This window comes from Coregonus lavaretus (assembly GCF_964263955.1).
Source record: "Coregonus lavaretus genome assembly, chromosome: 22".
NCBI lineage: Eukaryota > Metazoa > Chordata > Actinopteri > Salmoniformes > Salmonidae > Coregonus > Coregonus lavaretus.
In genome coordinates this window covers 34,652,592-34,676,587 of record NC_140009.1, presented here as the reverse complement: position 1 = coordinate 34,676,587, position 23,996 = coordinate 34,652,592, and the positions used below count along the sequence as shown (strand labels likewise).

General features: G+C 44.1%; 1 protein-coding gene across 1 annotated transcript; it reads left to right on the top strand.

Annotated features, from left to right (window-relative positions):
* Positions 1-15,802: 15,802 nt before the first annotated feature.
* LOC311149779 (photoreceptor ankyrin repeat protein-like) lies at positions 15,803-20,909 on the top strand (the record flags this gene model as incomplete). Its single annotated transcript, XM_084187006.1, has 5 exons — positions 15,803-16,060; positions 16,468-16,597; positions 16,883-17,023; positions 19,732-19,911; positions 20,236-20,909. The coding sequence occupies 5 exons, from the start codon at positions 15,803-15,805 to the stop codon at positions 20,907-20,909; spliced, it is 1,383 nt and encodes a 460-aa protein (XP_084043132.1).
* Between the last annotated feature and the right edge of the window lie 3,087 nt (positions 20,910-23,996).

Genomic DNA, 23,996 nt, shown 5'->3' with positions numbered 1-23,996 from the left:
TGTGTGTGTGTGTGGGTGTGTGTGTGTGTGTCCTCAGGGCAAGAACTAGTGAGTTGGAAGAACTGAGAGACCTATGGCGTGGGTGTTATCCTTAGCCACCTGCTGACAAGGCTGACAAGATAGGACTCTTGTTCATTGTATTGAATACAAAGGCCCAACACAAAATGGGTCATGCACAAGATTTTAGTCAGACCAAGCTATAACATTATATATTTACTACGACAGTACATTCAACCAAAAGCTAATATAACAAAGGCATCAGAGATTATTTATAATCTGTCACAGAAACTGGAATCCATCTCCCCAGATCAGTCAATAAATGCTTCTGGTATTGACTTATATGCTGCCCCTGTCTTCATGTTGTTGCTGGACATATCTTTTTTAAAATGTGTGTAGGTCACCTAAATCATCAGAAAAATTGCCCCTCCTGAGAATTTTTTCAGGAGCCGCCACTGCATTTAGCAGACCTCTTATCCAGAGCAACTTACAGTTAGTGCATTCATCTTAAGATAGCTAGGTGGGACAACCACATACCACAGGCATAGAAAGTACATTTTTCCTCAATAACGTAGCTATCTGTAGAGTCAGAGCTAGGGTGGGGGGACGGGGTGGGGGCGACGACGACGACAACAACTCAATCAGCATGGAAGGGAACATCAGGAAATGTCTGGTTTGGAAGATGTTTATAAAAATGTCCTCCATTGGAATAAATTGAATTCACATGTTCAACTGGATTTAATCTTCTTCATAGGACAACAAGTCAAATCCCCAATCTTTCAGTTAAATAATAATATGCCATTTTGCAGACACTTTTATCCAAAGCGACTTAGAGTCATGTGTGCATACATTTCTATGTATGGGTGGTCCCGGGGATCGAACCCACTACACTGGCGTTACAAGCGCCATGCTCTACCAATTGAGCTACAGAGGACTGATGTACTGGTCTGTACGCACTACTGTCTCTAGCGCCTTACGGTCAGATGCAGAGCAGTTGCAATAACGGGTTGATGCAAGTTTCCACTGTGAAAACGTAAACCCACTCATGCCCGATGTCCACCAGATGCATATGAATTTTGTTTTGCCAGATGTCTAGCCCGCATTTTCCGTACTTGATGCACACATCCTTCCCTGTGTGTGTACTTCCGTTCGTAGCACCGCACGGTAAAGGCACGCACGAGTTGAAAATATTGAACGCATGCGGTACACAGAATGTACCGCAGCCTAGTGCGTCACCCCAGCCCAGTGCGGCACCCCAAACGTAGCGTTGCGGACTGCTCCATTGACAATGAATGACTTCCTCCGAAACGCAAAGAGTTTGATGCATCTGGTGGACATGAGGTGTAACCAACTGTTGTGGCCATCGACTGCATGGTTGGTGCATGTGGGCTATGCTCTGCTGCCCCTGTCTGGTACTGGGTGGAGTTGCAGTCTCATATTTTCTGATTCAACCTCCCCTAGTAAGAGCTGGAGAAAATGCATGTTGTTTTTCATGACCTGAGTCTGAGTTCCCACAGACTGAGCTAGTCGTCTCTTCAACAGTCACTCCTTCTTATTCTTTATATAGTGCACTTCCCTATTCGGGTCCTGGTCAAAATTCATTCCCTTTATAGGGAATAGGGTGCCATTTGGGATGAAATTCATGTTTTGATTTTCCACTTAAGTGCAAAAGCTGCCTCTACCTCCGCCCCGCCCCGCCCACTCCATCGATCTCTCTCCCTCGCTCTCCTTCCCCCGTCTCTCTGATCCCTCTCTCTCCCTCCCTCCCTTCTCTCTTCTCTGGGGAATATAGTGACTGACCCTGGGTTCTAAGCTGACATATGGAATTGTTTTAAGAAGGTCATACCATGGATCATTTAGGTATTTGATTTTAGGACCCCTAATTTTAGGACCCCTTTAGGTATAAAAAAATGCATTACAAAAATATTGTGTGCAAATCTGTCATTTCCATTTTAGTCATTTAGCAGACGCTCTTATCCAGAGCGACTTACAGTTAGTGAGTGCATACGTTATTTTTTTATACTGGCCCCCGTGGGAATCGAACCCACAACCCTGGCGTTGCAAACACCATGCCAACTGAGCTACATCTTTGCCGGCCATTCTCTCCCCTACCCTTGATGACGCTGGGCCAATTGTGCACCGCCCCAGAGCCTAGATTTGAACGAGGATCTCTAGTGGCACAACTAGCACTGTGATGCAGTGCCTTAGACCACTGCGCCACTCGGGAGTCAAGGCTAAGGATTTCAATTTGAAGAATCTCAAATATAAAATATATTTTGATTTCTTTAACACTTTTTTTGGTTACTACATGATTCCATATGTGTTATTTCATAGTTTTGATGTCTTCACTATTATTCTACAATGTAAAAAATAGTAAAAATAAAGAAAAACCCTTGAATTAGTAGGTGTGTCTAAACTTTTGACTGGTACTGTATATATTGTAGCAAATTTGGGGGGTATCCCCATATCACACTTGAACCCGGGTCCAGCAACTAATATATATTTATTATTTTTTTACACATATTTAACCTCTTACTTTTGTTGACACAAACTTACCTCCATAACTTCCATTCATTTGTATGGGATACCTTTAGATGAGTCTTGTCACCCTAGGCCAAACTGTTGAAGTCGGAGGTTTACATACACTTAGGTTGGAGTCATTAAAACTCGTTTTTCAACCACTCCACACATTTCTTGTTAACAAACTATAGTTTTGGCAAGTCGGTTAGGACGTCTACTTTGTGCATGACACAAGTCATTTTTCCAACAATTGTTCACAGACAGATTATTTCACTTATAATTCACTGTATCACAATTCCAGTGGGTCAGAAGTTTACATACACTAAGTTGACTGTGCCTTTAAACAGCTTGGAAAATTCCAGAAAATGATGTCATGGCTTTAGAAGCTTCTGATAGGCTAATTGACATATTTTGAGTCAATTGGAGGTGTACCTGTGGATGTATTTCAAGGCCTACCTTCAAACTCAGTGCCTCTTTGCTTGACATCATGGGAAAATCAAAAGAAATCAGCCAAGACCTCAGAAAAAAATTTGTAGACCTCCACAAGTCTGGTTCATCCTTGGGAGCAATTTCCAAATGCCTGAAGGTACCACATTCATCTGTACAAACAATAGTACGCAAGTATAAACACCATGGGACCACGCAGCCGTCATACCGCTCAGGAAGGAGACGCGTTTTGTCTCCTAGAGATGAATGTACTTTGGTGCGAAAAGTGCAAATCAATCCCAGAACAACAGCAAAGGACCTTGGAGGAAAAAGGGTGTCGCTTGCAAGCCGAAGAACACCATCCCAACCGTGAAGCACGGGGGTGGCAGCATCATGCTGTGGGGGTGCTTTGCTGATTACAGATTACAGCCTCAAGTCTTCTTGGTTATGACACTACAGGCTTGGCGCACCTGTATTTGGGGAGTTTATTCTCTGCAGATCCCCTCAAGCTCTCTCAGGATGGGGAGAGTTGCTGCACAGCTATTTTCAGGTCTCTCCAGAGATGTTCGATCGGGTTCAAGTCTGGGCTCTGGCTGGGCCACTCAAGGCCATTCGGAGACTCGTCCCGAAGCCACTCCTGCGTTGTTTTAGCTGTGTGCTTAGGGTCGTTGTCCTGTTGGAAGGTGAACCTCCGCCCCAGTCGGTCCTGAGCGCTCTGGAGCAGGTTTTCATCAAGGATCTCTCTGTATCTAACCCTCGATCCTGACTCTAACCCGTCTCCCAGTCCCTGCCGCTGAAAAACATCCCCACAGGATGATGCTGCCACAACCATGCTTCACCTTAGGGATGGTGCCAGGTTTCCTCCAGACTTGACGCTTGGCATTCAGGCTAAAGAGTTCAATCTTGGTTTCATCAGACCTGAGAATCTTGTTTCTCATGGTCTCAGAGTCTTCAGGGGCCTTTTGGCAAACTCCAAGCGGGCTGTCATGGCCTTTTACTGAGGAGTGGCTTCCATCTGGCCACTCTACCATAAAGGTCTGATTGGTGGAGTGCTGCAGAGATGGTTGTCCTTCTGGAAGATTATCCCATTTCCACAGAGGAACTCTGCAGCTCCTTCAGAGTGACCATTGGGTTCTTGGTCATCTCACTGACCAAGGCCCTTCTCCCCTGATTACTCAGTTTAGCCGGGCGGCCAGCTCTAGGAAGGGTCTTGGTGGTTCCAAACATCTTCAATTTAAGTGCAAGTGTTAATCATTTGTACAAAAAACTGGCAAATATATGAATGATTGTTGATGATGAACTAAGCAATGTTATCCATTCCAAATTAATGACATAATTGCGTTCTGGGTTTATTTTGTAAATTAGCTTTTGTTCTAATTGTATTCTTGGGGACCTTCAATGTGCAGAAATGTTTTGGTGTTCTTCCCCAGATCTGTGCCTCGATAAAATCCTGTCTCGGATCTCTACGGCCAATTCCTTTGACCTCATTTTTTGGCTGATTTCTTTTGATTTTCCCATGATGTCAAGCAAAGAGGCACTGAGTTTGAAGGTAGGCCTTGAAATACATCCACAGGTACACCTCCAATTGACTCAAATGATGTCAATTAGCCTATCAGAAGCTTCTTAAGCCATGATATCATTTTCTGGAATTTTCCAAGCTCTCTGCAGGTCAACTTCTGACCCACTGGAATTGTGATACAGTGAATTATAAGTGAAATAATCTGTCTGTAAACAATTGTTGGAAAAATTACTTGTGTCATGCACAAAGTAGATGTCCTAATTGACTTGCCAAAACTATAGTTTGTTAAGAAGAAATTTGTGGAGTGGTTGAAAAACATGTTTTAATGACGCCAACCTAAGGGTATGTGAACTTCCGACTTCAACTGTATATACTGTATTCTAGTCAAGGCCATCCTATTCAACTATTTCTGTACATATACTAGTCTATCCTACGTATTCTTCAGATATACTATCCACCTAATGTCTATACATCCCATCATATATATATATATATACAGTGGGGAAAAAAAGTATTTAGTCAGCCACCAATTGTGCAAGTTCTCCCACTTAAAAAGATGAGACAGGCCTGTAATTTTCATCATAGGTACACGTCAACTATGACAGACAAAATTAGAGAAAAAAAATCCAGAAAATCACATTGTAGGATTTTTTATGAATTTATTTGCAAATTATGGTGGAAAATAAGTATTTGGTCAATAACAAAAGTTTCTCAATACTTTGTTATATACCCTTTGTTGGCAATGACACAGGTCAAACGTTTTCTGTAAGTCTTCACAAGGTTTTCACACACTGTTGCTGGTATTTTGGCCCATTCCTCCATGCAGATCTCCTCTAGAGCAGTGATGTTTTGGGGCTCTCGCTGGGCAACACGGACTTTCAGCTCCCTCCAAAGATTTTCTATGGGGTTGAGATCTGGAGACTGGCTAGGCCACTCCAGGACCTTGAAATGCTTCTTACGAAGCCACTCCTTCGTTGCCCGGGCGGTGTGTTTGGGATCATTGTCATGCTGAAAGACCCAGCCACGTTTCATCTTCAATGCCCTTGCTGATGGAAGGAGGTTTTCACTCAAAATCTCACGATACATGGCCCCATTCATTCTTTCCTTTACACGGATCAGTCGTCCTGGTCCCTTTGCAGAAAAACAGCCCCAAAGCATGATGTTTCCACCCCCATGCTTCACAGTAGGTATGGTGTTCTTTGGATGCAACTCAGCATTCTTTGTCCTCCAAACACGACAAGTTGAGTTTTTACCAAAAAGTTATATTTTGGTTTCATCTGACCATATGACATTCTCCCAATCCTCTTCTGGATCATCCAAATGCACTCTAGCAAACTTCAGACGGGCCTGGACATGTACTGGCTTAAGCAGGGGGACACGTCTGGCACTGCAGGATTTGAGTCCCTGGCGGCGTAGTGTGTTACTAATGGTCGGCTTTGTTACTTTCATCCCAGCTCTCTGCAGGTCATTCACTAGGTCCCCCCGTGTGGTTCTGGGATTTTTGCTCACCGTTCTTGTGATCATTTTGACCCCACGGGGTGAGATCTTGCGTGGATCCCCAGATCAAGGGAGATTATCAGTGGTCTTGTATGTCTTCCATTTCCTAATAATTGCTCCCACAGTTGATTTCTTCAAACCAAGCTGCTTACCTATTGCAGATTCAGTCTTCCCAGCCTGGTGCAGGTCTACAATTTTGTTTCTGGTGTCCTTTGACAGCTCTTTGGTCTTGGCCATAGTGGAGTTTGGAGTGTGACTGTTTGAGGTTGTGGACAGGTGTCTTTTATACTGATAACAAGTTCAAACAGGTGCCATTAATACAGGTAACGAGTGGAGGACAGAGGAGCCTCTTAAAGAAGAAGTTACAGGTCTGTGAGAGCCAGAAATATTGCTTGTTTGTAGGTGACCAAATACTTATTTTCCACCATAATTTGCAAATAAATTCATTAAAAATCCTACAAAGTGATTTTCTGGATTTTTTTTCCTCAATTTGTCTGTCATAGTTGACGTGTACCTATGATGAAAATTACAGGCCTCTCTCATCTTTTTAAGTGGGAGAACTTGCACAATTGGTGGCTGACTAAATACTTTTCCCCCACTGTATTTGGGCTGCAATTTCTGAGGCTGGTAACTCTAATGAATTTGTCCTCTGCAGCAGAGGTAACTATGGGTCTTCCTTTCCTCATGAGACCCAGTTTCATCATAGCGCTTGATGGTTTTTGCGACTGCACTTGAAGAAACTTTATTGAAATGTTCCGTATTGACTGACCTTCATGTCTTAAAGTAATGATGGACTGTCGTTTCTCTTTGCTTAATTGAGCTGTTCTTGCCATATTATGGACTTGGTCTTTTACCAAATACGGCTATCTTCTGTATACCAACCCTTCCTTGTCACAGCACAACTGATTGGCTCAAACACATTAAGATGAAAGAAATTCCACAAATTAACTTTTAACAAGGCACACCTGTTAATTGAAATGCATTCCAGGTGACTACCTCATGAAGCTGGTTGAGAGAATGCCAAGAGTGTGCAAAGCTGTCATCAAGACAAAGGGTGGCTACTTTGAAGAAACTAAAATATATTTTGATTTGTTTAACACTTTTTTGGTTACTACATGATTCCATATGTGTTATTTCATAGTTTTGATGTCTTCAGTATAATTGTAAAATGTAGAAAAGAGTAAAAACAAAGAAAAACCCTTGAATGAGTAGGTGTGTCCAAACTTTTGACTGGTACTGTATATATATATACTACCGTTCAAAAGTTTTGGGTCACTTAGAAATGTCCTTGTTTTCGAAAGAAAAGCAATTTTTTGTCCATTCAAATAATATCAAATTGATCAGAAATACAGTGTAGACATTGTTAATGTTGTAAATGGCTATTGTAGCTGGAAACGGCTGAGTTTTAATGGAATATCTACATAGGCGTACAGAGGCCCATTATCAGAAACCATCAGTCCTGTGTTCCAATGGCACGTCGTGTTTGCTAATCCAAGTTTATCATTTTACAAGGCTAACTGATCATTAGAAAACCCTTTTGCAATTACGTTAGCACAGCTGAAAACTGTTGTGCTGATTAAAGAAGCAATAAAACTGGCCTTCTTGAGACTAGTTGAGTATCTGGAGCATCAGCAACTGTGGGTTCGATTACAGGCTCAAAATGGCCAGAAACAAAGAACTTTCTTCTGAAACTCGTCAGTCTATTCTTATTCTGAGAAATGAAGGCTATTCTATGCGAGAAATTGCCAAGAAACTGAAGATCTCGTACAACGCTGTGTACTACTCCCTTCACAGAACAGCGCAAACTGGCTCTAACCAGAATAGAAAGAGGAGTGAGAGGCCCGGTGCACAACTGAGCAAGAGGACAAATATATTAGCGTCTACAATCATGGTGAAAAGTTTTGAGAATTACACAAATATTAATTTTCACAAAGTCTGCTGCCTCAGTTTTTATGATGGGAATTTGCATATACTCCAGAATGTTATGAAGAGTGATCAGATGAATTGCAATTCATTGCAAAGTCCCTCTTTGCCATGAAAATGAACTTAATCCCCCAAAAACATTTCCACTGCATTTCAGCCTTGCCACAAAAGGACCAGCTGACATCATGTCAGTGATTCTCTCGTTAACACAGGTGAGAGTGTTGATGAGGACAAGGCTGGAGATCACTCTGTCATGCTGATTGAGTTAGAATAACAGACTGGAAGCTTTAAAAGGAGGGTGGTGCTTGAAATCATTGTTCTTCCTCTGTTAACCATGGTTACCTGCAAGGAAACACGTTCTGTCATCATTGCTTTGCACAAAAAGGGCTTCACAGGAAAGGATATTGCTGCTAGTAAGATTGCACCTAAATCAACCATTTATCGGATCATCAAGAACTTCAAGGAGAGAGGTTCAATTGTTGTGAAGAAGGCTTCAGGGCGCCCAAGAAAGTACAGCAAGCGCAAGAACCGTCTCCTAAAGTTGATTCAGCTGCGGGATCGGGGCACCACCAGTGCAGAGCTTGCTCAGGAATGGCAGCAGGTAGGTGTGAGTGCATCTGCACGCACAGTGAGGCGAAGACTTTTGGAGGATGGCCTGGTGTCAAGAAGGGCAGCGAGGAAGCCACTTCTCTCCAGGAAAAACATCAGGGACAGACTGATATTCTGCAAAAGGTACAGGCATTGGACTGCTGAGGACTGGGGTAAAGTCATTTTCTCTGATGAATCCCCTTTCCGATTGTTTGGGGCATCCGGAAAAAAGCTTGTCCGGAGAAGACAAGGTGAGTGTTGCCATCAGTCCTGTGTCATGCCAACAGTAAAGCATCCTGAGACCATTCATGTGTGGGGTTGCTTCTCAGACAAGGGAGTGGGCTCACTCACAATTTTGCCTAAGAACACAGCCATGAATAAAGAATGGTACCAACACATCCTCCGAGAGCAACTTCTCCCAACCATCCAAGAACAGTTTGGTGACGAACAATGCCTTTTCCGGCATGATGGATCACCTTGCCATAAGGCTAAAGTGATAACTAAGTGGCTCGGGGAACAAAACATCAACATTTTGTGTCCATGGCCAGGAAACTCCCCAGACCTTAATCCCATTGAGAACTTGTGGTCAATCATCAAGAGGCGGGTGGACAAACAAAAACCCACAAATTCTGACAAACTCCAAGCATTGATTATGCAAGAATGGGCTGCCATCAGTCAGGATGTGGCCCAGAAGTTAATTGACAGCATGCCAGGGCGGATTGCAGAGGTCTTGAAAAAGAAGGGTCAACACAGCAAATATTGACTCTTTGCATAAACTTACTGTAATTGTCAATAAAAGCCTTTGACACTTATGGAATGCTTGTAATTATACTTCAGTATACCCATAGTAACATCTGACAAAAATATCTAAAAACACAGAAGCAGCAAACTTTGTGAAGACCAATACTTGTGTCCTTCTCAAAACTTTTGACCACGACTGTAGTTTGAGAGACAGGCGCCTCACAGGTCCTCTTGCTCAGTTGTGCACCGGGGCCTCCCACTCCTCTTTCTATTCTGGTTAGAGACAATTTGCGCTGTTCTGTGAAGGGAGTAGTACACAGCGTTGCACGAGATCTTCCGTTTCTTGGCAATTTCTCGCATGAAATAGCCTTCATTTCTCAGAACAAGAATAGACCGACGGGTTTCAGAAGAAAGTTCTTTGTTTCTGGCCATTTTGAGCCTGTAATCGAACCCACAATTGCTGATGCTCCAGATACTCAACCAGTCTCAAGAAGGCCAGCTTTATTGCTTCTTTAATCAGCACAACAGTTTTCAGCTCTGCTAACATAATTGCAAAAGGGTTTTCTAATGATCAATTAGCCTTTTAAAATGATAAACCTGGATTAGCAAACACAATGTGCCATTGGAACACAGGACTGATGGTTTCTGATAATGGGCCTCTGTACGCCTATGTAGATATTCCATAAAAAATCTGCAGTTTCCAGCTACAATAACCATTTACAACATTAACAATGTCTACACTGTATTTCTGATTTTTGACATTTTAGTCATTTAGCAGACACTCTTATCCAGAGCGACTTACAATTAGTGAGTGCATACATTTTTCATACTGGCCCCCCGTGATCAATTTGATGTTATTTTAAGGACCCCAAACCTTTGAATGGTAGTTTATATATATATATATATATGTATGTATTTATACTCCTGACTCCGACATTGCTCATCCTAATTGTTCTATATTTCTTAATTCCATTCTTTTACTTTTAGATTTGTGTGTATTGTTGTGTATTGTTAGATATTACTGCACTGTTGTAGCTAGGAACACAAGCATTTAGCTACACCCTCAATAACATCTGCTAAACATGTTGTCACGCCCTGGCTCTGGGGACTCTTAAATGTTGAGCCAGGGTGTGTAGTGTCTATGTTGTATTTTCTATGTTCATGATTTAGATCGTGTAGATCTATGTTGGCCAGGGTGGTTCCCAATCAGAGGCAGCTGTTTCTCGTTGTCTCTGATTGGGGACCATACTTAGGCAGCCTGTTTGGCACTGTTTATTGTGGGATCTTGTTCCGGAAGGTTTGTGTTCAACCCAGGACTTCACGTATCGTTTGATTTGTTGTTTTGGTTCGTGTTGTACATTTAATAAAGTATGTACGCATATCACGCTGCGCCTTGGTCCGTCACTTCCTTGAACGATCGTGACACATGTGTATGCGACCAATAAAATCTGATTTGATTTGATTTGAACTGTATTGGCGCGCTATTGGGCTTCTGAAGATAGCCAGTGGGGGGCAGACTTTCTTAGTCAGTAAGCTCTCTGCTAAGCTGGTGTGCACCCTGATGACACATTGCATACTATTGGGACTGAAAACACAGCTCTAAGTATCTTCTGTGTATCATTTCAAGTGATTGTAACCTATAGTCCATGTTACCTCATTTTATAGCAGACATCTTTATGTGAACAATTATGTTGTGTGTGAATGTGGGCATGTGCCCCTCCCTCCCTCTATATGTGCGTGCGTGCTTATGTGTGTGTGCACGCGTGCGTATGTGTGTCCTTGCTATTGTGAGAACAATTAACTGACTAGGCCCCTGGCTCGCAGTAACAGCAGGGTTAGTTTGTTGTTCCTTCGAATGGATTAGACCATTAGAGAGGCTAGCTCTGACAGAAGGAGAAAGATGGAGAATGGCAGTGAAAGAGGGAGAAGGAGAGAGGGAGAAAGGGGAGAGACGGCGAGAGAGATGGAGAATAACTTTCAAAGACAGAGAAAGAGAGCAGACCAGGACAAGAGATAAAGAACATGAGGGTAAGAAAGGGGGAGAAAGAGAGAGAGAGAGAGAGAGAGAGCAGTCCCTCCTGCTCAGCTCCTAGCTAGCCTTGTCAGGAGAGCTGCTCCTCCTGCTGTTGTTTCTTGCCTTCTAATCCTCCTGTAAATCTCCTGTAATCGGGATGAGAGCTGAGAGCATGCTGCCTCCTGACAAATTTAGACCAGCAGCTTCAGGCTGCCTGCTGCCTGACTTAGCATTCAGTGTCTATGTAAAGACCTGGAAGGAGGATTGCATGGTGGTGGTGATCCATCGGACAGCCTAGGCTAAGTGGCTAAGCCAAGCAGAGCGAGGCACACCGTGTGAGGAGGGAGGGAGGATGGGGTTAGAGCAGGCTAGAGCTCGAGCAGCACGGGTCTGATGTCACTGGGACTTAGACAGACAAACTCCTCCAAGAGCCCAGAGGAAGAGAGGAACAGAGGAAGAAGAGGGGATGATAATGCTGTGTTGACCCAGGAAGAGAGAGAGGGAGTAAACAGAGGGACAAGAGGACAATACCCTATTGGATAGAGACTTTTTATGGTGAGACTTGGATGTGTCGTGGATGTTTGTAACTATGCCAAAGTTCATGGTCCCACTAGTCTGTTTGTTGGGGAGTTTATCAGAGGCAACACTGGTTGTGGATTGTTGTCATCTTTATAACCAATTTTCTCCTTCCACAGTTTGTTGTTCAGAGAAACAACAGAACAGAGAACTTGATTAAATCAGATTTTCAGGGGAAGTTGTTGGAGAACAAGTTGTTGTAATGTGAACCAGTAGGAGCATCCCACTGGGCAAAAACTGGTTGAATCAACGTTGTTTCCACATCAATTCAACCCAAAAAGTCTATGTGATGACGTTGAACGTGGAAAACTAATTGGATTTGCAAAAAGCCATCAATGTAAGGATATTTCGTATTTTTTTACCCAACTTTTAACCTAAATCCAATGACATGGTGAAATGTTTTGTTTATTTCACGATTAATTCATGTTAGTTGACAACTCAACCAAATGTAAATCAAAACTAGACGTTGAACTGTGCCCAGTGGGATATTATTGTCCAAAGCTGGGGAAAGTTAAAGTAAGAAGCACATTTGTGAACCCAGGCAGAGGAAAGAGGGAGAGAGAGAAAGAAAGAGAGGGGGGGGGGGGGGGGGGGGGGTTGACTTGTAGCGATACTGATCTTCATTCTTCTGAGAGGAACAACAGAACAGCAGAGGAATGAAAACAAAGGTTTGTGGGACTAGAAGAGGTAGAGTGTTCCCTTCTATGTTTTAACTAGATTCTACAAGATCCTACTGAAAGGAAGCTTTTAGACTAATGAGTAGACTAAGACCATGTACAATGGGGAGAACAAGTATTTGATACACTGCCGATTCTGCAGGTTTTCCTACTTACAAAGCATGTAGAGGTCTGTAATTTTTATCATAGGTACACTTCAACTGTGAGAGACTGAATCTAAAAAAAACTCCAGAAAATCACATTGTATGATTTTTAAGTAATTAATTTGCATTTTATTGCATGACATAAGTATTTGATCACCTACCAACCAGTAAGAATTCCGGCTCTCACAGACCTGTTAGTTTTTCTTTAAGAAGCCCTCCTGTTCTCCACTCATTACCTGTATTAACTGCACCTGTTTGAACTTGTTACCTGTATAAAAGACACCTGTCCACACACTCAATCAAACAGACTACAACCTCTCCACAATGGCCAAGACCAGAGAGCTGTGTAAGGACATCAGGGATAAAATTGTAGACCTGCACAAGGCTGGGATGGGCTACAGGACAATAGGCAAGCAGCTTGGTGAGAAGGCAACAACTGTTGGCGCAATTATTAGAAAATGGAAGACGTTCAAGATGATGGTCAATCACCCTCGGTCTGGGAGATCTCACCTCGTGGGGCATCAATGATCATGAGGAAGGTGAGGGATCAGCCCAGAACTACACAGCAGGACCTGGTCAATGACCTGAAGAGAACTGGGACCACAGTCTCAAAGAAAACCATTAGTAACACACTACGCCGTCATGGATTAAAATCCTGCAGCGCACGCAAGGTCCCCCTGCTCAAGCCAGCGCATGTCCAGGCCCGTCTGAAGTTTGCCAATGACCATCTGGATGATCCAGAGGAGGAATGGGAGAAGGTCATGTGGTCTGATGAGACAAAAATAGAGCTTTTTGGTCTAAACGCCACTCGCCGTGTTTGGAGGAAGAAGAAGGATGAGTACAACCCCAAGAACACCATCCTAATCGTGAAGCATGGAGGTGGAAACATCATTCTTTGGGGATGCTTTTCTGCAAAGGGGACAGGACGACTGCACCGTATTGAGGGGAGGATGGATGGGGCCATGTATCGCGAGATCTTGGCCAACAACCTCCTTCCCTCAGTAAGAGCATTGAAGATGGGTCGTGGCTGGGTCTTCCAGCATGACAACGACCCGAAACACACAGCCAGGGCAACTAAGGAGTGGCTCCGTAAGAAGCATCTCAAGGTCCTGGAGTGGCCTAGCCAGTCTCCAGACCTGAACCCAATAGAAAATCTTTGGAGGGAGCTGAAAGTCCGTATTGCCCAGTGACAGCCCCGAATCCTGAAGGATCTGGAGAAGGTCTGTATGGAGGAGTGGGCCAAAATCCCTGCTGCAGTGTGTGCAAACCTGGTCAAGACCTACAGGAAACGTATGATCTCTGTAATTGCAAACAAAGGTTTCTGTACCAAATATTAAGTTCTGCTTTTCTGATGTATCAAATACTTATGTCATGCAATAAAATGCAAATTAATTACTTAAAAATCATACAATGTGATTTTCTGGATTTTTGTTTTAGATTCCGTCTCTCACAGTTGAAGTGTACCTATGATAAATATTACAGACCTCTACATGCTTTGTAAGTAGGAAAACCTGCAAAATCGGCAGTGTATCAAATACTTGTTCTCCCCACTGTAAATAGTTAAAAGCCACCCTCTGGGGGGTAGGAACAACTGGATGCATCCGGTTTTCAGGGGAAATGAAAAGAGAGAGTAGCTTACAGAACAGACTTATAGCAAATGTGTGCTCAGCTATGGTCTTAAAACACCCAAGGACTACCCATTTCCAAGGAGCTTTATTTAAACTGAACAAGATCTGATATCTATGTCCACTGAATCTATGTCCACTCAGTAGTGGCCTCCACACCAGATCAAGCATCACGTTCAGCGTGTCTCCCAGTAGGGTGTCCTGATGTCTAGCCCTCGAGCCAGTTACCAAACATTATCCTCAGGTTGCACAGTGCTGAAGAACAAGAGGGCCGACAATTTCTGACTGCGTAATGGCTCAGATTACACCACCTCCTGTCAATCACACCTGGTGTGGCAGGGCTAGGTCCTCCTCATGTTCTCCTCAGGTTCTCCTCAGGTTCTCCTCAGGTTCTCCTCAGGTCCTCCTCAGGTTCTACTCAGGTCCTCCTCAGGTTCTCCTCAGGTTCTCCTCAGCCTTATTCACACTATAGGACCTAAGCGAGCCAACCCTAGTCGAGCTGTACTGGGCTGGCCTGGTTACATATCCCCCATAGTTGATGGAACCGTGATGAAAATAACAATATAAAAAAAGAAAATATCTGAACAAACGCAATTCAGGTGAATCAGGCATTAAGGCTCTCTTCAGGTTTGGGGTGAGCTGAGGCTCATCCACTTTAGAACCTCACTCACTCACTCATACGGACTAGGACCAATCAATAGACCTATCCATACACTCAGACCATGCTGTCAATGGAAAATGTAGGAGTTACGACCATGCTGTCTCAGGTCAATGAGAACCTTAGCAGGTTGTTCAGAAGAAACCTATTTGATGGATCAAGATTGATTGAAAGATGTGGACTTGACAGGGTTAACCAACTATGTAGGCTAATGATTATAAAATGTTTTGCTGTCACATTGGTCACTAAATGTAGGGTATATACAGCCTCTAAAGGATTGTTTAATGGCTATTCTTATACAATATATACCTGTAGATGCCAACTGGTTTATTTCTGTGAATCAGAGAAGATTTAGAGATGCTCTATAAGCTGTTGATAAACACTCTTTGATCAAAAATAGATATATTTGGGAAAGGGAAGACATGCATACCGTAACAGGGTACGAACAGGACTTGTGCTTCATCACATAATTGAGTGAGCCAGTCGTTTCACAATGTGTAATTGAATTAGAGGTCTCTGTGTGGCGTACGAGTGTAACAGTCATATTGTGTTTGTGTGTGTGCATGTCTGTTCCCCTCCAGACCACAGGAGGTTGGTGGCAACTTAAATGGAGAGAACGGGCTGGTGTTAATGACTAGAGCGGAATAGGTGGATCCATTTGCTCCGTTCCGGCCATTATTATGAGCCGTTCTCCACTCAGCAGCCTCCTGTGCTCCAGACAGTCATATTGTTTGTCTGTCTACTCCTCCAGAGATCCTCCAGGATGCGGTCATTATTAGCAGGGCCGAGGCAGGGTCCTTTCTACCTCCACAGGGTCTGAGCCCATCCTTCTTGGAGCCGAGGAGGCCTCTTGATTGGGCGTGATCCCCTCCTCTTGGGGCTCCTGGAGGTCAATGCAATGGCTCATGCACTAGATGACCCCCACCTGGGCGCCAGCCCGCCCGAGGACTCTGAACTCTCTCAGAATGAGTCAGAAACGGCGAGCTTGGTGTCGGAGGACTCTATCATGCCAGACTATGAGATGGAGCGGGGTGGAGGAGGTACCACCTCTACACTGTATGAGGCCTGTAACAGGAACGAGGCGCTAACCCTACAGAGGGTTCTGGAGAGGGGGGTTACTAAGGAAGAAGTAATGGAGCTGGACATCAACGGCAGGGTAAGGATACACAAACAAACAGAAACACACACACATACACACACACACACCTTACTAGCCCACACTATCAATAGTAACATAAGGATGTGTAATGCTTCTCTCTGGTGTTCCTCACATTATCCACCACTATCATCAAAACCATACGGACCCAGATATTGTACATTAGAGCAGAATTTCTCAACCTTTGGTCCTTGGGCCTCTGGCATGATGTGGGCCAGTCCCTGAGATGGTTAGCTGACACTGCTTAAGTCAGTTACTCAAGTGTTGGTTTTAATGTAAAGCGGTCCCACGGGGAGGAAGAGCAAAGCGTGCCGGTTGCTGGTGCAAAAAAGTTTGAGAAACACTGCAATTAAAGCATACACCTAGTTAATGACCATGTCTGTGTTTCTGATTTGTTGTCATGTCAGAATGGCCTGATGTTGGCTGTCTCCAGAGGCTATGTGGACATCGTCTATGGTCTACACACGTGTCCACTGATAGATATCAACCATCAGGACAACGAAGGCAGCACAGCAGTGATGATCGCTGCCCAGGCCGGTAAGCACTGCAATATTATGGTGGCTAGCTTGGGTGAGCAAGGTAGCATGATCATATCATATCATTACAACCTTTAACATGGCCTATGGTTTTGTGTTCAACAGTATTATAATCAGGGATGTATCTGGAAAATAAATCGCTTTACCACTGTCGCAGTGCATTCAGCTATGTACAAGATCAATTAAATTTGTGGAGCGTCAAGATCCCTAGTATTCTGGAGTTTATTTTCTATTTAGTTATTCTGTAACAACAATCTTCCTAATAACAGCCCCTCTCTCCACCCAGGCTACATATCCATCCTCAACTTCATCCTGAACTACTACCCTAAGGTAGACCTGGAGGTGAGGGACATCAGAGGCTTCACTGCCCTCATTAAGGCAGCCCTACAGGGCAGGGAGGACTGTGTGTCTTCCCTCATAATGGCCGGTAAGTGACTAAAGTCAGGAAAATCAAGAATTTGAGTTCCTTGAGTTGGGTTGGAAAGTCTTCTAAAGACAATTTTCATGGGTTTTCCTTTTCCAGGTCGCATAAATCCTCACTCTCCATACTGGCAATTTGATAACGTATATTTTTTCTTATTCTCGAATCAGTAAATGCACAGGTACTAGGGTGAAATGGGTTGTCAATTTATCATCATAGAAATAGAATGACTATTATTTTATTCGTTATGTTTCAATGGTTATCATGAAGACCCTGGGTGAAAAAAGAAAAAGCAAGGGCCTGGTCAGAAGTAGTGCACTATATAGGGAATAGGGTGCAATTTCAGACAAAGACCAAGGGTATGATTATGACAGATTTTGGTGGAGGAAGATGGCGACGCACACCTAGCTGTGTTTAAGGGGCAAATCTAAGGATGTGGTTTTCCTTTGCGATCTTCTTATCTATTCTGGGACTAGCTATTTTAGGTTACAGGCTGGATTAGCTAGCCCTGTCTGGATTTACCAGGACTGATATAGGCTCGGCTCTGGAAAAATTCCACTCAGTAACACCTGTTACTGGTTCTTAAGTCAAGACAGGGCAAAATGATGTCACCCTATTACCTAGTCTCATTCATAAGCAGTGGCGGGTAGGGGGTATTTTTGTGTTCATCTACGTGCCTTATAATGTGTTGCTCTTCAGCTCAATGAATGGTTGAGGACAAGCCTCTGAAATAGACACTAGTGGGAGTCAGTCTTGATCCAACAATGACTCCAATTACACATCTAAGAGCTAATTAACCAATTAACCCTAATGGAAACCTTAGATTCTCCTGCCTCAAACTGTAGATTCGATAATTTAGTCAAGGCCATCATCATACTGTCTCATTATTAGTCAAGACAAACAAATGGTGAAAGTTTTCATAGTGTCGTTTTTATCTCCTGCCCTGTATCTCCCTGCACCGTTCTGTGTTCCCTCAATGGCCACTTGGTGGGGCAATTATGCTGACTTTGAACTTTCAAATCAAATCAAATCAAATCAAAACAACTTTTATTGGCCACATGCGCCGAATACAACATGTGCAGACATTACAGTGAAAGGCTTACTTACAGCCCTTAACCAACAGTGCATTTATTTTTAATAAAAAAAGTAGAATAAAACAAAAAAGTGTTGTGAAAAAAAGAGCAGAAGTAAAATAAAATAACAGTAGGGAGGCTATATATACAGGGGGGTACCGGTGCAGAGTCAATGTGCGGGGGCACCAGCTAGTTGAGGTAGTTGAAGTAATATGTACATGTCGGTAGAGTTAAAGTGACTATGCATAAATAATTAACAGAGTAGCAGCAGCGTAAAATGATGGGGTGGGGGGGGGGGGGGCAGTGCAAATAGCCCGGGTAGCCATGATTAGCTGTTTAGGAGTCTTATGGCTTGGGGGTAGAAGCTGTTGAGAAGTCTTTTGGACCTAGACTTGGCACTCCGGTACCGCTTGCCGTGTGGTAGCAGAGAGAACAGTCTATGACTAGGGTGGCTGGAGTCTTTGACAATTTTGAGGGCCTTCCTCTGACACCGCCTGGTATAGAGGTCCTGGATGGCAGGAAGCTTGGCCCCAGTGATGTACTGGGCCGTACGCACTACCCTCTGTAGTGCCTTACGGTCGGAGGCCAAGCAGTTGCCATACCAGGCGGTGATGCAACCAGTCAGGATGCTCTCGATGGTGCAGCTGTAGAATTTATTGAGGATCTGAGGACCCATGCCAAATCTTTTCAGTCTCCTGAGGGGGAATAGGCTTTGTCGTGCCCTCTTCACGACTGTCTTGGTGTGTTTGGACCATGATAGTTTGTTGGTGATGTGGACACCAAGGAACTTGAAGCTCTCAACCTGTTCCACTACAGCCCCGTCGATGAGAATGGGGGCGTGCTCAGTCCTCTTTTTTTTCCTGTAGTCCACAATCATCTCCTTTGTCTTGGTCACATTGAGGGAGAGGTTGTTATCCTGGCACCACATGGCCAGGTCTCTGACCTCCTCCCTATAGGCTGTCTCATCGTTGTCGGTGATCAGGCCTACCACTGTTGTGTCGTCGGCAAACTTAATGATGGTGTTGGAGTCGTGCCTGGCCATGCAGTCATGGGTGAACAGGGAGTACAGGAGGGGACTGAGCACGCACCCCTGAGGGGCCCCCGTGTTGAGAATCAGTGTGGCAGATGTGTTGTTACCTACCCTTACCACCTGGGGGCGGCCCGTCAGGAAGTCCAGGATCCAGTTGCAGAGGGAGGTGTTTAGTCCCAGGATTCTTAGCACAGTACATGCCTCACACGTTACCTTCTGAAAATCTGATCATGCCCAGTTTCTCTCATGGTTTTATGTGTCTCCGTTCTCCTTTATCTCTCTCTCTCTCCTCTCTCTCTCTCTCTCTCTCTCTCTCTCTCTGTCTCTCCATTTCCCTCCTCTCTCTCTCTCTCTCTCTCTCTCTCTCTCTCTCTCTCTCTCTCTCTCTCTCCATTTCCCTCCTCCCTCTCTCTCTCTCTCTCTCTCCATTTCCCTCCTCCCTCTCTCTCTCTCTCTCTCTCTCTCCATTTCCCTCCTCCCTCTCTCTCTCTCTCTCTCTCCATTTCCCTCCTCCCTCTCTCTCTCTCTCTCTCTCCATTTCCCTCCTCCCTCTCTCTCTCTCTCTCTCTCTCTCCATTTCCCTGCCCTCTCTTTCCCTGACCACTTACCAGGTGCTGATATCAACGTAGTGGACGATGTCAAAGGGAAAAGCATTACAGACTGGGCCCTGAAGACAGGTCGTTTTGAGGTCCTACAGCGTCTCCGCCGCCTCCAGGCGTGTCCCATCGCTGAACAGTTCTGCGATAGCTACGTGATGGAGTGGCCCGAGCTGAAGGAGCTGGTGGCGAAAGGTTTGAGAGATGAGAACCAGAGGGTTGGCGGTTCAAATCCCCGCACCAACTGGGAAAAATATGGCAGGGAGGGATGCTGGCATCACAATCCTAAATAGGCTACATCGCCTGCTGTTGTGCCCTTGAGCACGGCACTTAACCCCTAAACTGCTTCAGGGGCACTGCGGTGGACCCATGTGTGGAGGCTATGTATGTGTCTTGGGTGGGTAGGTATAAAGGAAAAATACAAATTTCCGTGTCTCTGTACTAATTGGATCAAAGTGTCTGCTAAATGGCATATATTCTTATATTGACAATAAAGTAATTTTCTTCTATCTTCTAAAGCCATGGCCCCCAAGAACCTGACCCAGCGTCTGAAGGACAGCTTGACATTCAGCTTCCCCAACGACCCTCAGGACAATGGGGTGTTGGACCACATGGTCAGGATGACAACATCCATCCACAGTCCACTAGTCTCCATGGGCTGCCGGCCACTCTGCCCCACCAGCCCCCCCGAGGTCGGGAAGCGGCGGCTGGCCGTGCCAGAGCTGATGGAAAAGCACAGCAGCAAGGAACTGGAGGAGAGCTCTGTGTGTCATAGTAACGGTGTGAAGTGTTCCTTCACGCCGGCACGGTCGTCGTCCTCCCTCTCGCTCGCCAACTGCTGCTCTGACACAGAGCGGAGGGATAGTGTTCTCTCAACGACTGCAAACAGCGTCCAGAACTTCCTCCCCCATTCTTTGGCGAATCGCAACAGTGTCTTCCCATCCAGCTGCATCCCCACGATCACCTTCACTAAGTCTGCGGACAAAACACCCAAGAAGGCGAAGAAGACAAAGAGGCACAAGGGCCACCTGGAGCCTCCAGTCTGGAAGTACAAGTCGGATAAGCAGGAGAAGAAAAAGGAAAAGGAGAAGTTGGAGGAAGAGAAGGAAGCGCAAGAGAAGGCACTTAAGAAAGCTAAAATGAAGGTAGCCAAGGCGGCGGCCAAGGCCAAGGAGCCCGTCAAAGCAAGTTAAACTGCCAACTGTCTGTTTGTAAACTGCCACAGAGTGAGGGCACAGAACCCTGGGAGAATAGAACGGCCTCTGTGCTGCCATCTCTTACTAACTCCAATCTGTGATGATGTCATATAAGAGGGATGAGGGGACAGCTCCCCTGTGGTGGCCCCTTTCTGGGGCCATCATGGAAGCCCAGTTTCAGCCCTGCAGTGGTGTCTCCAATAACATGGGTGGAAACTAGCATCTGAGCCGGACTAAGACTAATGGATGGACTGTTCTTTTTCCTCTCGATTGGGATATGCTGTAAGGACTTAGTGAAATGGCCTGAACATTCCTAGACTTTATTATTAATGTATCTTCCAAGTGGAATATGCTTTTTCTATGTTCAATTATTTTGTTGTTTTATTTTTGGAGAGTCAGTTGTTAAAAAGATCAGTAGGGCTTCCACGTTCTTCACAAAACTGTGAAGGAACCAGAGCCAAATTTCTGCTTGCACTTACTGAAAGAGAAGCGGGACATTACCATTAGTTATTCAAATTATGAATAACTCCTGCAAACTCCTAGAATAACAATGACCATAGGAGTTGGCAAGACAGCACAAAGAGATCTGGGACCAAGCTAGTTATATCAGGGATAACCTCGGTTTTGATGATGCTCAGGTTCTTAGATAAGCCAGAATGACACTGAGTGACTTTATTATTACGTTGCACAAACTTACTCAGAAGTCTTAGCTAAGTTAGCAGATGCACTGTAGATACAGTGCAACTGTTAAAGGTAGACTCAGCGAAATGACGTTGCCACGAGCAGCACCGCAGATATTGAGATGAGCGAGATGCAAGACTTCGCTCTCACACAGTCACACACAGTATCTGCGCATGTACACGGGTTCGCTTCACGCTGTTACAGCGTGGTAGCCACAGGACCAAAACAGTGGAGAAGTTGAGCATTGTGCTTCAACGCTCTTTGTTGTTGCGGAAATTGACCCATTATGCTGTTTACTTTCTGCATCTACGTCATATCGCTGAGTTAAGTGTGGAGTAGGAATAAGCTTGTGTCTGTAGCTGCCCTAATGTGATGGTTATTCTTCAATAACTCTACTATGCCCCTCATCAAAGATTTGGAAAGAGACATATGGGTAGTGAATATTGCCTGTCAAAAGCCACTGATACATCAGAAATGGCTCCTACAATATGAATAGATACAACAGGCCTAATGAATATCCTATTACTAAACCAAACATTAAAACGTTTAAAAACACCACATCCATGTGACTGATGATCTTTCTTCCCCCTATATGCAGTAGGTAGCTATAAATTTCAGTACTTATAAGCTTATAAGTGTGGTTCCATGATGCCACAGTAACCTCTTCCACTTTGAGCTCAGTGAGCTCGTTAACTGGTGCTATTATGGTCAGAGTCAGATCAGGGTGTAACCATACAACCTAACCATAGGGTCAGGCTACAGGTGTAACCATAGGTACCTGCATAAGGATGCAATGTAACAGATGGGAGGGGTCAGGGCTGATGTCCTGAGTCATTGTGCAGCTCATTGCGTAATAGTCAGCGTTTTAGCCCTGACTTGGGGTCAGTTTGGGTCAAGGCCTAGGTACCCCTACTTTTAGCTTTATAACAGACAGTGTTTAAGATCTGACTTGGGGTCAGTGGAGGTAAAAGCCCAGGTACCTCCAACCAGTGTCATTGGGAGGAGAACACATATAATGAATAATGAATTAGGGTATTTTTAGATGCTAAGAACTGTCCCTAGACCAGAAATACCAGTCTGTAGAGCAAACAAGACAAAATAGGAAAACTAAACAAACAGACAAAACGTTTTGGGGAGGAATAAGATCAAAACTAAAGCAAGAATTGCTCAATTTACCAAAAATCCCTCATCAACTTTCATGTCAGTAGATCAACCTACCCAGTGAACCCAGTTAAACTTTCTCACAGTATCTCTAGATTATTTAGTTTCAGTTCCATTTTGCAGTTGGGGAACAACTCAATATAAAGTCAACATTAAAATAAGAGCCTTCTGGAAGTCAGCGAGAGGCCAGATTAGAACCTGTGACTAAATAATGAGGGTGTGTTGGAAATGGTACCCTATTCCCTAATTTGTATTATTTATTTAACCTTTATTTAACTAGGCAAGTCAGTTAAGAACAAATTCTTATTTACAATGACGGCCTACCCCGTGCACAGAAAGTTTATATATATTTCCAGAACCTTTCTTGGAAAGGAATCTCCTATTCTCATCCCACATCTTTATAGCAAACCAACTGGGTAGACTGCAGTTTTGTTGTTTTTCTAATTAGATTAAGCCTTTAAAATGATTATTTCTAATCTGTTAAAATGTGTCTGCTAGACCATTTCTTTCAAAGATTGTTGAATGTCAAAGCAGATTGCCCAGACTTTCTCTCAATTCTATTGAATCCTGTCCTGTGTGGTTATTGCACAACAACAAAACAAAGAGTTTCAGTGAAGCCTGGAGAAAACAGAGACACACTGTGCTGCCCATAGAAATAGAATTACATATCCTTCTATTTCTATGGTGTTGCCTAGCTCTGAAGGAATGCTGAGAACAACCCGGATCTCAACAGCTCACAGATTAATGTAGGGAAGGAAAAATACATGTTGCTGCTGATCAAAAGCAGAAGAACATTTTGCTCTCTTCCCTGAGATTGTTGATGTGAGGCCTCCCAGCTGTGTGTGTAGCTGCTGTACCTAGGCCAAGTGGATAACTTAGGGACCATGAGAACAAGGAATTCACATTACTAAAATGAAGAAAAGATCTCACCCACGCTTCAGTATAATTTAGCATTCCCATAAAGGAGGCAGCCATATTTGGATCATTGTGAGAGATTAACAGTTCAGTATTAGAAAAAATGGATCCACTGGGTCTAGATAACTATATTTACTGGATATAGACCCACTGTAAGCCTTGCAAACTTCCTTTCAAATGATATTTCATGATGACCAAAGCTGGCTAAAATAGTGCAATATTCCCCTAGAGCTCTGACTGTCCTTCTGAGGGGGATATGTGCCTAATATAGTAACAAATACAAAAATAGTATTTGTTGCTGTAACATAAGAGCCAAATGAGACCGGA